This window comes from Poromitra crassiceps (assembly GCF_964638095.1).
Source record: "Poromitra crassiceps genome assembly, chromosome: 11".
Taxonomy (NCBI): domain Eukaryota; kingdom Metazoa; phylum Chordata; class Actinopteri; order Beryciformes; family Melamphaidae; genus Poromitra; species Poromitra crassiceps.
In genome coordinates, this window is record NC_139643.1 from 44071849 (window position 1) to 44086848 (window position 15000).

The 15000-nt window shown below is 45.9% G+C and overlaps 1 protein-coding gene across 1 annotated transcript in view; it reads right to left on the minus strand.

The window, feature by feature from the left end:
- The window catches only part of samd12 (sterile alpha motif domain containing 12), a 185280-nt gene that overhangs the window by 134465 nt on the left and 35815 nt on the right, over nt 1–15000 (minus strand). Inside the window, 3 exon segments of the mRNA XM_083646608.1 lie at nt 14628–14637; nt 14639–14737; nt 14739–14759. Of these exon segments, the coding sequence (XP_083502734.1) occupies nt 14628–14637; nt 14639–14737; nt 14739–14759 (130 nt within the window).

Sequence of the window (15000 nt, forward strand, 5' to 3'; positions counted from 1 at the left end):
CTCTCCTTCCTTTTCACAGCAAATGAACCCCACTCTCTCCTTCCTTTTCACAGCAAATTAACCCCACTCTCTCTCTCCTTTTCACAGCAAATTAACCCCACTCTCTCCTTCCTTTTCACAGCAAATTAACCCCACTCTCTCCTTCCTTTTCACAGCAAATGAACCCCACTCTCTCCTTCCTTTTCACAGCAAATTAACCCCACTCTCTCTCTCCTTTTCACAGCAAATTAACCCCACTCTCTACCTCCTTTTCACAGCAAATTAACCCCACTCTCTCTCTCCTTTTCACAGCAAATTAACCCCACTCTCTCTCTCCTTTTCACAGCAAATTAACCCCACTCTCTCTCTCCTTTTCACAGCAAATTAACCCCACTCTCTACCTCCTTTTCACAGCAAATTAACCCCACTCTCTCCTTCCTTTTCACAGCAAATTAACCCCACTCTCTCTCTCCTTTTCACAGCAAATTAACCCCACTCTCTCCTTCCTTTTCACAGCAAATTAACCCCACTCTCTCCTTCCTTTTCACAACAAATTAACCCCACTCTCTCCCTCCTTTTCACAGCAAATTAACCCCACACTCTCCTTCCTTTTCACAGCAAATTAACCCCACTCTCTCCCTCCTTTTCACAACAACAAATTAACCCCACTCTCTCCTTCCTTTTCACAACAAATTAACCCCACTCTCTCCTTCCTTTTCACAGCAAATTAACCCCACTCTCTCCTTCCTTTTCACAGCAAATTAACCCCACACTCTCCTTCCTTTTCACAGCAAATTAACCCCACTCTCTCCCTCCTTTTCACAACAACAAATTAACCCCACTCTCTCCTTCCTTTTCACAACAAATTAACCCCACTCTCTCCTTCCTTTTCACAACAAATTAACCCCACTCTCTCCTTCCTTTTCACAGCAAATTAACCCCACTCTCTCCTTCCTTTTCACAACAAATTAACCCCACTCTCTCTCTCCTTTTCACAACAAATTAACCCCACTCTCTCTCTCCTTTTCACAGCAAATTAACCCCACTCTCTCCTTCCTTTTCACAGCAAATTAACCCCACTCTCTCCCTCCTTTTCACAACAACAAATTAACCCCACTCTCTCCCTCCTTTTCACAACAACAAATTAACCCCACTCTCTCCCTCCTTTTCACAACAACAAATTACCCCCACTCTCTCCCTCCATTTCACAACAACAAATTAACCCCACTCTCTCCTTCCTTTTCACAGCAAATTAACCCCACACTCTCCCTCCATTTCACAACAACAAATTAACCCCACTCTCTCCCTCCTTTTCACAGCAAATTAACCCCACTCTCTCCTTCCTTTTCACAGCAAATTAACCCCACTCTCTCCTTCCTTTTCACAACAAATTAACCCCACTCTCTCCCTCCTTTTCACAGCAAATTAACCCCACACTCTCCTTCCTTTTCACAGCAAATTAACCCCACTCTCTCCCTCCTTTTCACAACAACAAATTAACCCCACTCTCTCCTTCCTTTTCACAACAAATTAACCCCACTCTCTCCTTCCTTTTCACAGCAAATTAACCCCACTCTCTCCTTCCTTTTCACAGCAAATTAACCCCACACTCTCCTTCCTTTTCACAGCAAATTAACCCCACTCTCTCCCTCCTTTTCACAACAACAAATTAACCCCACTCTCTCCTTCCTTTTCACAACAAATTAACCCCACTCTCTCCTTCCTTTTCACAACAAATTAACCCCACTCTCTCCTTCCTTTTCACAGCAAATTAACCCCACTCTCTCCTTCCTTTTCACAACAAATTAACCCCACTCTCTCTCTCCTTTTCACAACAAATTAACCCCACTCTCTCTCTCCTTTTCACAGCAAATTAACCCCACTCTCTCCTTCCTTTTCACAGCAAATTAACCCCACTCTCTCCCTCCTTTTCACAACAACAAATTAACCCCACTCTCTCCCTCCTTTTCACAACAACAAATTAACCCCACTCTCTCCCTCCTTTTCACAACAACAAATTACCCCCACTCTCTCCCTCCATTTCACAACAACAAATTAACCCCACTCTCTCCTTCCTTTTCACAGCAAATTAACCCCACACTCTCCCTCCATTTCACAACAACAAATTAACCCCACTCTCTCCCTCCTTTTCACAGCAAATTAACCCCACTCTCTCCTTCCTTTTCACAGCAAATTAACCCCACACTCTCCCTCCTTTTCACAGCAAATTAACCCCACTCTCTCCCTCCTTCTCACAACAAATTAACCCCACTCTCTCCCTCCTTTTCACAACAAATTAACCCCACACTCTCCCTCCTTTTCACAGCAAATTAACCCCACACTCTCCCTCCTTTTCACAGCAAATTAACCCCACTCTATCCCTCCTTCTCACAACAAATTAACCCCACTCTCTCCCTCCTTCTCACAACAAATTAACCCCACACTCTCCCTCCTTTTCACAGCAAATTAACCCCACACTCTCCCTCCTTTTCACAGCAAATTAACCCCACTCTCTCCCTCCTTTTCACAGCAAATTAACCCCACACTCTCCCTCCTTTTCACAACAAATTAACCCCACACTCTCCCTCCTTTTCACAACAAATTAACCCCACACTCTCCCTCCTTTTCACAGCAAATTAACCCCACTCTCTCCCTCCTTTTCACAGCAAATTAACCCCACTCTCTCCCTCCATTTCACAACAGCAAATTAACCCCACTCTCTCCCTCCATTTCACAACAACAAATTAACCCCACTCTCTCCCTCCTTTTCACAGCAAATTAACCCCACACTCTCCTTCCTTTTCACAGCAAATTAACCCCACTCTCTCCCTCCTTTTCACAACAACAAATTAACCCCACTCTCTCCTTCCTTTTCACAACAAATTAACCCCACTCTCTCCTTCCTTTTCACAGCAAATTAACCCCACTCTCTCCTTCCTTTTCACAGCAAATTAACCCCACACTCTCCTTCCTTTTCACAGCAAATTAACCCCACTCTCTCCCTCCTTTTCACAACAACAAATTAACCCCACTCTCTCCTTCCTTTTCACAACAAATTAACCCCACTCTCTCCTTCCTTTTCACAACAAATTAACCCCACTCTCTCCTTCCTTTTCACAGCAAATTAACCCCACTCTCTCCTTCCTTTTCACAACAAATTAACCCCACTCTCTCTCTCCTTTTCACAACAAATTAACCCCACTCTCTCTCTCCTTTTCACAGCAAATTAACCCCACTCTCTCCTTCCTTTTCACAGCAAATTAACCCCACTCTCTCCCTCCTTTTCACAACAACAAATTAACCCCACTCTCTCCCTCCTTTTCACAACAACAAATTAACCCCACTCTCTCCCTCCTTTTCACAACAACAAATTACCCCCACTCTCTCCCTCCATTTCACAACAACAAATTAACCCCACTCTCTCCTTCCTTTTCACAGCAAATTAACCCCACACTCTCCCTCCATTTCACAACAACAAATTAACCCCACTCTCTCCCTCCTTTTCACAGCAAATTAACCCCACTCTCTCCTTCCTTTTCACAGCAAATTAACCCCACTCTCTCCTTCCTTTTCACAACAAATTAACCCCACTCTCTCCCTCCTTTTCACAGCAAATTAACCCCACACTCTCCTTCCTTTTCACAGCAAATTAACCCCACTCTCTCCCTCCTTTTCACAACAACAAATTAACCCCACTCTCTCCTTCCTTTTCACAACAAATTAACCCCACTCTCTCCTTCCTTTTCACAGCAAATTAACCCCACTCTCTCCTTCCTTTTCACAGCAAATTAACCCCACACTCTCCTTCCTTTTCACAGCAAATTAACCCCACTCTCTCCCTCCTTTTCACAACAACAAATTAACCCCACTCTCTCCTTCCTTTTCACAACAAATTAACCCCACTCTCTCCTTCCTTTTCACAACAAATTAACCCCACTCTCTCCTTCCTTTTCACAGCAAATTAACCCCACTCTCTCCTTCCTTTTCACAACAAATTAACCCCACTCTCTCTCTCCTTTTCACAACAAATTAACCCCACTCTCTCTCTCCTTTTCACAGCAAATTAACCCCACTCTCTCCTTCCTTTTCACAGCAAATTAACCCCACTCTCTCCCTCCTTTTCACAACAACAAATTAACCCCACTCTCTCCCTCCTTTTCACAACAACAAATTAACCCCACTCTCTCCCTCCTTTTCACAACAACAAATTACCCCCACTCTCTCCCTCCATTTCACAACAACAAATTAACCCCACTCTCTCCTTCCTTTTCACAGCAAATTAACCCCACACTCTCCCTCCATTTCACAACAACAAATTAACCCCACTCTCTCCCTCCTTTTCACAGCAAATTAACCCCACTCTCTCCTTCCTTTTCACAGCAAATTAACCCCACACTCTCCCTCCTTTTCACAGCAAATTAACCCCACTCTCTCCCTCCTTCTCACAACAAATTAACCCCACTCTCTCCCTCCTTTTCACAACAAATTAACCCCACACTCTCCCTCCTTTTCACAGCAAATTAACCCCACACTCTCCCTCCTTTTCACAGCAAATTAACCCCACTCTATCCCTCCTTCTCACAACAAATTAACCCCACTCTCTCCCTCCTTCTCACAACAAATTAACCCCACACTCTCCCTCCTTTTCACAGCAAATTAACCCCACACTCTCCCTCCTTTTCACAGCAAATTAACCCCACTCTCTCCCTCCTTTTCACAGCAAATTAACCCCACACTCTCCCTCCTTTTCACAACAAATTAACCCCACACTCTCCCTCCTTTTCACAGCAAATTAACCCCACTCTCTCCCTCCTTTTCACAGCAAATTAACCCCACTCTCTCCCTCCATTTCACAACAGCAAATTAACCCCACTCTCTCCCTCCTTTTCACAACAACAAATTAACCCCACTCTCTCCCTCCTTCTCACAACAAATTAACCCCACTCTCTCCCTCCATTTCACAACAACAAATTAACCCCACACTCTCCCTCCTTTTCACAGCAAATTAACCCCACTCTCTCCCTCCTTTTCACAGCAAATTAACCCCACTCTCTCCCTCCATTTCACAACAGCAAATTAACCCCACACTCTCCCTCCATTTCACAACAGCAAATTAACCCCACACTCTGCCTCCATTTCACAACCCGGCTCCAACACGGCCTGTCTGAAGCCTGCCCTGCTTTGGCAGCTGTGTGGAGATTACAGAGACAAGAGGGTCAGTGTGTTCCATGACCACTGCTCCTCAGGTAAATCCACAGCAGTCGGTGCAGCTGTGTGTGTTTGTGTGTCCTCCAGGGACCAATGTCACCTGGCTAAACACACTCCAAACCTGCACTGCACTCAGTCACTCCACAACAGAATAACAAACCATGTCAGCACTGGCTAGTAAGTCTACTTGCTCCATTATGCAATAAGATCCAGCTCAAGTGGTATACTATGTGACATAATAGTATTGGAATCTACTCGCTGACAACGACACAATAGAAGAAAGTAGCAACAGGTATATTCTAAATTCTGACTGATTGTCTCAGTCACCGAGTCACTCGTAAAGTAGTCTCTCCCCAGACTCAAATATTACGTTGAATCGCTGCGCTCTGCATACTACATAAATGAGTCTGTCCCACTTCACAGCCCTCACTGCTGTTTTGAGGTAGGTAACAATTGAGTGACTGACAGGTCATAGCACCAATGAGAGAGCGGTTCATTTTCAAAAGTCAACAGAGTCATGTCGGGTGGGCGCGCCTGATCGCTAAAGTCGTTACTGATTGGTGAGTGGTGGATTCACTACTCACCAATCAACCAATCACTGGCCAGGGTCCGTCCTCAGTTTGGTGAGAGCGGGAGTGTCCCAGAGCCAGAGAGAGCTCTGCAGCATGCAGTACCGTAGTGTACCACAGCATGAGAACTCTCATGGGTCTGGCGTGGAGACTACTCGTAAAGCACCCGCAGCTAAACGACCACTGAGATCAGATGCTAATGCTAATGCTATTCCTGACGGTGGGAGAAGAGGCCAGTTATAATCTTAAAGAGGACGGGCTTTATCCTAAGTAATGACGCTGAGCCGCAGCCATGGAGAGGGAAGAGAAAACACACACGCGCGCGCGCACACGCACACGCACACACACACACGCACACACACACCAACACACACACACACACACACACACACACACACACACACACCAACACACACACACACACACACACACACACACACACACAGATAATAAGCTGGCTGAATCCTCCACTCCTCTCAGCAGCAGCAGCCCCATGCTGATTTCATCAGCTCTGATGTATTTCAGTTGGCTGATCGTTACGCCGTACGTCTCTTGGTTAGCCGCGACTAACAACCGCTATACAGCTCACCGGGGCGCTAATGCTGGTGGGAAATGGCTAGGGATTACTCAGATCACTATGGCGATCCCTGTAGGGATTACTATGGAGCTACAGTAGCTACAGTAGCTATCTTCAACCAAACAGACCACTATGGATCCTGTGGTCATTATGGAGGGACTGGTGGCTGCGATTTCAGATAAGTACCTGTCACAGGTGAGCTCACAGATAGCCAAGGACTTTCCAAAAGCCACAGTTGTGACCGGAGCGACATGGTTTGAGCCTCTTATAAATGTCGATTTGGATTCACTGTCAACGTCCACAATCACAAATCATCACCTGCTCCGGATGCTTTTTGGATGCTGCTGCTATTGATCAGCATTTCATGTTTTTGTTATTCGTCCAATGGAGGTGGACCCAGAACATTATTGGGTTTTTAAAAACAATACAGCCACAACAATTTATGTAAAAAGCCACGCACGTAAAGCTATTTACCATATTTGCTGTGTGTCTTCTTGCCTCGAGTTATTGTTTCAAAATAACATTGTGCAGGTTAGCGCATACATTTTGTGTCGTTTCTCACACTACAGAGGCTAAAGACTACAGAGTGTGGGAGAAGCAGGAACTGCACTAACAGGTTACACTATGTTGAAACAGCAGGCAGGCCCGAGTGAAGGCACAAACTTTTTTATTTGATTTATACTTCTATAAACACACGTGCATGCACGCACATGTGTACACACACACACACACACACACACACGTGTACACACACACACACACACACACACACACGCATGCACGCACGCACATGCACATGCACACACACACACACACACACACACAAACACACACACACTTTTATTACCCTTGGGTCTAGTGGACTCCAACACCACATTATGTAATATGGGGGGGGGGGGAAGGGGTGCACAGTGTCTGTCTACTCAATGAAAATGTGTTCTTGTGCATGGTCCCAGGTTGGAAAAAAAATATTCATTTGATTTTAGTCAACTTTGAAATCGGATCCCACAGACGCGAACACCACACCACACCACACCACACAAGGGTTAAACCCTAGCTTACAGTACCTACCCCTCCTCCTCTAATGCCTTATATCCAGCAGCTGCGTTACGACCTCCGTGCAGCTGTCTGAACAGACCCACACTCATGTAATCTGTCAGACATGCACGATGCAGGATCTGACTCAAATAGAACAGGTGCGTCATTTCTCCGTACCGCATGTAGTGCCCATCGATTAACATGGACCAGAGTCTGTTCCAGCAGTTTCACCAGATGTGCACGGAGCCGTACCGCATGCATCTAATATATTGGGTTTAACCCATTGATACCCGATGCAGCATTTGCGTGTATATCCCTCGTTTGTGTGTGTATCCCTTTAAGACCGCGAACCGCGTCACGCGGTTCGCGGTCTTAAAGGGATACACACACAAATGCTGCATCAGGTATCAATGGGTTAAGAGAAGCTTCATTTAGCTAAAAAAACAAAAAAAAACAACAACAAAAAAGACCTATGGGGTAAAAAAAAGAAGATAGAAAACCTGTGTGAGTACAGTGAAAGGCCAGAGTAAGCACCATGGAAGCCCAGGCTTGCGTGTGGACAGCCGACACATGCTCTCCTCATTAAGGCTACCTGGAGTGCGGCTGTTGTTGACAACAGGCTATTGTGATCATACGTGTGAAAGACTAGTGGGACACGTCCAGCACAGCGTGGGCGGATTACTGTGACGCACACCCGGGTCATGTGACCAACTAGTGGCGAGGAGGAGGATGTTTTCGGCTCAATCTTTAATTTTCCCTGATATGATGATCATTACAACAGGCTCACGGGGGACGATTTAGCTTCTCCAGCTGTAATGAGTTTAAATCTCAGGTGTTCTTCTCTCCTTGACAGGTCGGAGGAGATGAGATGAGATGAAAAGAACCTATGATAATGAGAAGTATATACTATTAGGTGGTTTATTATCAATATTATTAGGATACAGGTCAATGTACACACTCCATAACAAGCCACGGTATCTATTTAATTGCTCTAATGTAGGCCCTTTTCAATCTCCGAAGATTAATTTCCAACCTTTGCATGTAGAATAGCAAGGAAGATAATTCCTAAACATGCAATTGGCAGAATATAATTAATGACATATTACACAACGCTATAAAACCACCTGCTGATGACATCATTAACCACGATTCCCTCTGTCTTTAGATCTAATTGCCCCCCAGACAGCTCATCAACTGCGAGCCGGTCGAGTGTCCTTTCTGGAAAACACAAAACAATGGCCACCAGGGGAGCTGTTTCCCAGCTAGAGTGTTGATATGAAGAAAGCCTGTTACTCCCATTGAATCTGTGGCTGGCTAGCCTGCTCCTCTGTGATACATCAGCACCTTTATGGCGGCGGTCTGTGATGATGCCTGTGTAGAATTCACCGTCTTATCTCCAAAGTGCTGTTTAGGGAGGGAGGGGCGTCCTGGGCGGGTTTTAAATGGTGTCCACCCCCCACACACACACACACACCTTTAATCCTGTTCTGTGGCTCATCAAATATACATTGTGCGCCCCGTGTGAGACCTACCAGGGGACGCGGCGATCACGGCCAGAGCTACACAGGCGCCTGTGATTTTCTAAGTGGGGGAAAAATGATGGATCTGGCCACCGGAGGGGGTTGAGCACAGACCTTTAAAAGCAGTGAACTGGCGCTAGCTGCGAAGCCGCTGGATACAGGCCACTCCTTCATTACGCCAATAATATTACAGCCTATTAATTATTCACAGTAGGGCCTTATGACACCATAACTCCACGGATATTATGAGGGCGAGCTATTCATTTATCCCTGTGTTCCTTTTTGCTCAGGTCTCTCATTCACACTGTGCGGCTGCTGCTGCCTCCATTTCTTTAGTGTGGGACTAAAAACGGCGCTAGTTCCAAATTGGCTAAGTGGCTTAGATTGCTGGCCCGGCTTGCCGGATGACTGGCCGACTAGCCGACGGCCAGCCTCTCTCCAGCTGCATCTGATCCTCATCTGTGGATGACTTCAGAGAGAGAGGCTTTTGAATTTTCCTGTTCTGCTTCCATGATCTTCCAAGACAGAGAATATAAGTCAATAGTCACTCGCCCCTTTCTCTCTCTCTCTTTCTCTCTCTCTCTCTCTCTCTCTCTCTCTGTCTCTCTCTCTCTCTCTCTCTCTCTCTCTCTCTCTCTCTTTCTCTCTCTCTCTCTCTCTGTCTCTCTCTCTCTCTCTCTCTCTGTCTCTCACTCTCTCTCTCTCTCTCTCCCACCCTCTTCCTTTGATTGCACTTCACCGCACCTTCCTGTGCTGATTGCATGTACACTATGGGTAAATGGGTCTATTTATTTAACTCGTTCTCCGTGCTCATCCTCTTCTCTCGCAAAAGGAGTTTTGTCCTTGTAATTACAGCGGATTAGGGACTAATATCTAATTATGCCTTAATATGCTTTAATGCATTTTTAATGACAGCTCGGTGTTAAAGTCAAACTCTGGGCTGCCTCTGTTGGGAGCGGGAGGTGATGATGGAGGGAGGGGTGTTGGGGGGGGATGGAGTGTGTGTGTGGGGGGGGGGGGGTGAAGTGTGTGTGTGTGTGTGTGGGGGGGGGGTGGAGTGTGTGTGTGTGTGTGTGTGTGTGTGTGTGTGTGTGTGTGTGTGTGTGTGTGTGTGTCGGGGGGAGGGGGGGTGTTTCTTGGCACTATAGGCTGGAGGGAGGATGGGAAACATTGATTTCTTTGGCTGAGGTTAGGCGAGCCTGGCAGGGAGGCAGCTGCTGCATACTGAAGTCATTCAGTGTTAAAATGTTGCACCATGCCTGATACGCAGTAAAATATCTCTCTCTCTCTCTCTCTGTTGCCTATGTCAAAGCGGGGAGGACATAAATATGCCCGTTTGAATTACGACGGGGAATAGAGAGACTGTTTATTGATTTGCTACTTTGTGAAGGGGATGGCTACGGTGGAGCCGAGACAAGTGAGATCGAGTGCTATTGGCAGCGGAAAAGAGGAGGGAGTATTGTGTTACGCATGGAACAGACATGGATACAGTAAAGAAATGATACAGCCCGGGTACGCCAGTGCTGCTTGGTCAATCAGAAATCAAGACTATATATGCAACACAGACAAAAACCTACACACACACATACACATATACGAACATACACACTCGCTCACGTACAGTTTCCAATTTCCGGGAGTCGTAGCTATTGTGTAACAACAAGCACGTTGAATAAACCGATATTCTCTCAGACGCACTTAGAAGTGTATTCATAATACTCACTGTTTTGTTTGTCTACGGATGATTGCTTTCCAAAACAATATTCCATTCATCATTTTGTTTGTCCTCGTTTAATTCTAATGGAGTGTAGGCGCAGGAAACATATCTGCGTGATATTTCATAGATTGATTGGGATGCAAATTGCTTTGTGAGCCCAATTGGTGTGGCTCGGCCCGTTTTAATTGGGTTCCGTTAATTAATGCTCGATGAGGAGACAAACTGAATTACTTGCATGTTTTGTGCATATCATTATCTCCTAATTGGGGCTGGTCGGGAGGGGTGTGTGTGTGCGTGTGCGTGTGTGTGTGTGTGTGTGTGCGTGTGTGTGCATGCGTGAGTGTGTGTGTGAGCCTGTCTACATGTTTAGTTAACCCTTTCCTCACTCTCATGTGATCCTGTAACACCATTTACACCTAAATAACAAACACAGGTCATTAAGCTAATACATCATTAGGAAGCCCGAAAGGCTAATAAGAGAAATGATCATTTATTTACAGACTACAGCTGAGTGAATACATTAGGCTTGTCAGGAACACTGGAGTGCTTAATCTTAAACTTAGATTAATTTTCTTTAATTACAGGCAGACCTCGTGAGAAATGTCTACCAAATGAATGGCTGGGTGATATGAGCGGTGAAAGAGTCCCTGCTGCACGGTTTCACTCTTAATGCAATTAGCAACATGGCAGAGAAGAGGGCTGCTTTCTGTGGCAGCCAGTGTACGAGTCATTTTTCATGCATCTATCCTGCAGCTGATAATTAATTCTCTAATTGTACATAGAAGCGCCAAATTAGTAACAAAACTCTGTCCCTCAAGCGACACACCAGATCATCCCTTAGTCCTGGCATCCTTGTCTCTGTTCTCCAGCTCGGCGATGGGCACGGAGCTATTGGCATGGAGTGTCATCTCGTAATGGTTCATCAGCGTTGTGTACTTCCTTGTTGGCTAGCTAGCTTCAGCGTGGCCTTACTGGTGTTAGCACACCTTGCCTTGCTCTACTAAAAGGGAAAAACGGGTCCACCTCCTTGTTGAAGGCTGTGATTCTGATCTCCTCCACTCTCATCCACAACCTCAAAGGAGAAGATCTTGACCTCTCCTCTAGAGTTACTCCAGGTGCGGATGGATGCTGGACTTGTTGGTGACTCGCGCTCTGATCATCCACTTGCATTGGGTGCCATCACGGGGGTATTCTTCACAAAACATCTGCCATGGCCTCTGCTCTATTGAACTTGAGTGAAGCTGGAGATCCAGGTACTGTGGCAGGCAGAGGGGATGATGGGAGTCCCATCATCACCGTGGTCCCATCATGGGACCACGGTGCATGGAGCAGACTTCTGGGAGACGACTTCTGTTTTTTTTTTTAAGTGGCCGGTAGATATTCTATATGGCCGAAATTCTGGAACGTTACTGGCCGCATTGGATGTCAGAAAAAACGTCTAGCGGAATCCCTGACACACACACACACACACACACACACACACACACACACACTGATCAGTGATGTCACTCAGGCTGAGCATGATCACGTAAGCGATTGTGCGCTGGTGACACTGTGATGTGACCAGTGCACTGACAGCTCACTTGTGCACAGAGACATTAATGTGACACAGTCAGCTGCTACAGTATTTCAGATTCACGCTTGTTTCAGTTATTTTGCACGAGCAACGCTGTGCCTGGCTACTCTGGACAAACAGACAGACAGACAGACAGACAGCTCACCAATTATAGGAGTATGATAAGATCAAATGTATCAAATACCACCTGAAAAGCACCTTTACCATTTTCTGATATTCAGTATTTATAATAACACTAACTTTATTCTCAGATACTGTACAGTACACTGTATGTGCCGTGGTAAGAAAACAAAAAACAAAAAACATGGAATTTCACTAAATGAAATTCACCTTCCTGAAATTCCAATTCCTCGGTTGAATTGGATTTGACGAGTTAATTCATGAATTGACCTCAACTCTGATTGCCAGACCATTTAACCTCAACAGCCTTCATGAAAACGTATAACAATCAAAGTGCATCACAGGGTGAAAGGAGAGAGAGTGAGCGCCGTTATGCCACTCATCATCACCCCCGAAGCGATGCATCAAAGTGAGTGAGACGGGGATGTCCTCCAGAGCAACAAATAAACATATTAATGTGCTCCGTCGTGCTCCGAGAGCTAGAGTGCACTGCAATTAACCGCCGTTCCGTCGCTATGCGGCCGCGGCGTCGTTAGCGGTGGCGGGGTCACCTTGAGGGGGCTCGTTAGGGATGATGATTGACACGGTAACGGTTGTCAGCGGTGACGACGGCGGCGAAAGGAAGGGAGGGAGGGCCGGACAGACGGGAAGGGGCGGGGGTGGCGAGGCTGCAGGCGTGCAGGGTGCACCTGCCACGACGTTATGAATGAGATCTGGCTTCGGCGAGAGGCGACATGAGAAAATGTGCTGGTCCCCTACGACGGAGAGAGAGACGCTGTGTCGCTGCGAGGATTCACTGTAGAGCGGAGACAAAAGCTGATCTAAAAATGGACAGCCATTTTTTATTTTTGAGTTTTTATTTCATTTTATACGGAATATAATTTGTGAGATACCCACTTACACAGCATATGGGGCAGTGTGTATGCCATGCTTCCAGAATCCACATAGTGATTTACTGTGAGGTTGAACGTGCTGCAGAAGTGTGGAGTGATATATTTATATGCACTTCCACCTGCACTGTACGTCATTTGATGTTGTCCCAGTTTAGAATGAGCCGCCTTGTAAATTGTTGATGTTTCTGCACCGATGCACAAACTCCTACTGACAATACATGATTGTTCGGCATTCACACTGTTTGTTGTACTTGAATAATGTGATGCTGACTCGCATTTTTGGGTAATGGTTCTGGATAAGATTGTGAGCTAGCTGAAAAAGATGTAAATGGTTGAATGTAATGTCCGGTAATCAATGTGTAAAATCCTAAGGAGATATAATATAACCTGTTAAATAAATGGTATAAGGCGCTTTTATCCAAAGCGCTTTACAATCAGTAGGTACATTCACACCATTCACACACCGATGGCGGCAGGCTACCACGCAGGGTGCTGGCTGGCACACCATCAGCAATTTGGGGTTCAGTATCTTGCCCAAGGACACTTCGACATGGCAAGACTGGAGCACGCGGGGATCGACACCACCGACCTCTTTTATCCAAAGCGATTAGTGGACGACCCGCTCTAACCTTCTGAGCTACAGACGTCCTACAGATAATCATAGTAACATTCCCACTTTTGTCATGCTGTTTGAAGGAGTCGCTGTGTCAGCTACCTGTGATGTCATGCTGTTTGAAGGGAGTCGCCTGTGTCAGCTACCTGTGATGTCATGCTGTTTGAAGGAGTTCAGTGTCAGCTACCTGTGATGTCATGCTGTTTGAAGGGAGTCACTGTGTCAGCTACCTGTGATGTCAATGCTGTTTGAAGGAGTCAGTTGTCAGCTACCTGTGATGTCATGCTGTTTGAAGGAGTCGCTGTGTCAGCTACCTGTGATGTCATGCTGTTTGAAGGAGTCGCTGTGTCAGCTACCTGTGATGTCATGCTGTTTGAAGGAGTCACTGTGTCAGCTACCTGTGATGTCATGCTGTTTGAAGGAGTCGCTGTGTCAGCTACCTGTGATGTTCATTCTGTTTGAAGGAGTCACTGTGTCAGCTACATGTGATGTCATGCTGTTTGAAGGAGTCAGTCTGTGTCAGCTACATGTGATGTCATGCTGTTTGAAGGAGTCAGTGTCAGCTACCTGATGTATGTCATGCTGTTTGAAGGAGGTCAGTGTCAGCTACCTGTGATGTCATGCTGTTTGAAGGAGTCAGTGTCAGCTACCTGTGATGTCATGCTGTTTGAAGGAGTCAGTGTCAGCTACCTGTGATGTCATGCTGGTTTGAAGGAGTCGCTGTGTCAGCTACCTGTGATGTCATGCTGTTTGAAGGGGGTCGCTGTGTCAGCTACCTGTGATGTCATGCTGTTTGAAGCTAGTCAGTGTCAGCTACCTGTGATGTCCATGCTGTTTGAAGGAGTCGCTGTAGATCTGGTGCTGACTGGGACAGTGTTTCTTCAGCCATTTACACACGTCCTGTTGGGTCCACAGGGCCACTGGCTTGGGACAGCTTCACATACCCCGGCTGTACGGGAGACAAGACAACATACAGACATGAACTATTTACTGATATCGGCCATATTTTTACATCTTGATATAACTTTTACTATAGCGACCATTATAAAAGTCCCAGTGTTCACATGTTTGCTACAATGATGCTCTTATACTCGTGTTTGGAAAACCCTGACATATTAACACAGGATATATCCATTGTCGTTATTTACCATTGATTTTAGCCATGTCCGTTCATGTGGCACCTTTTTTAT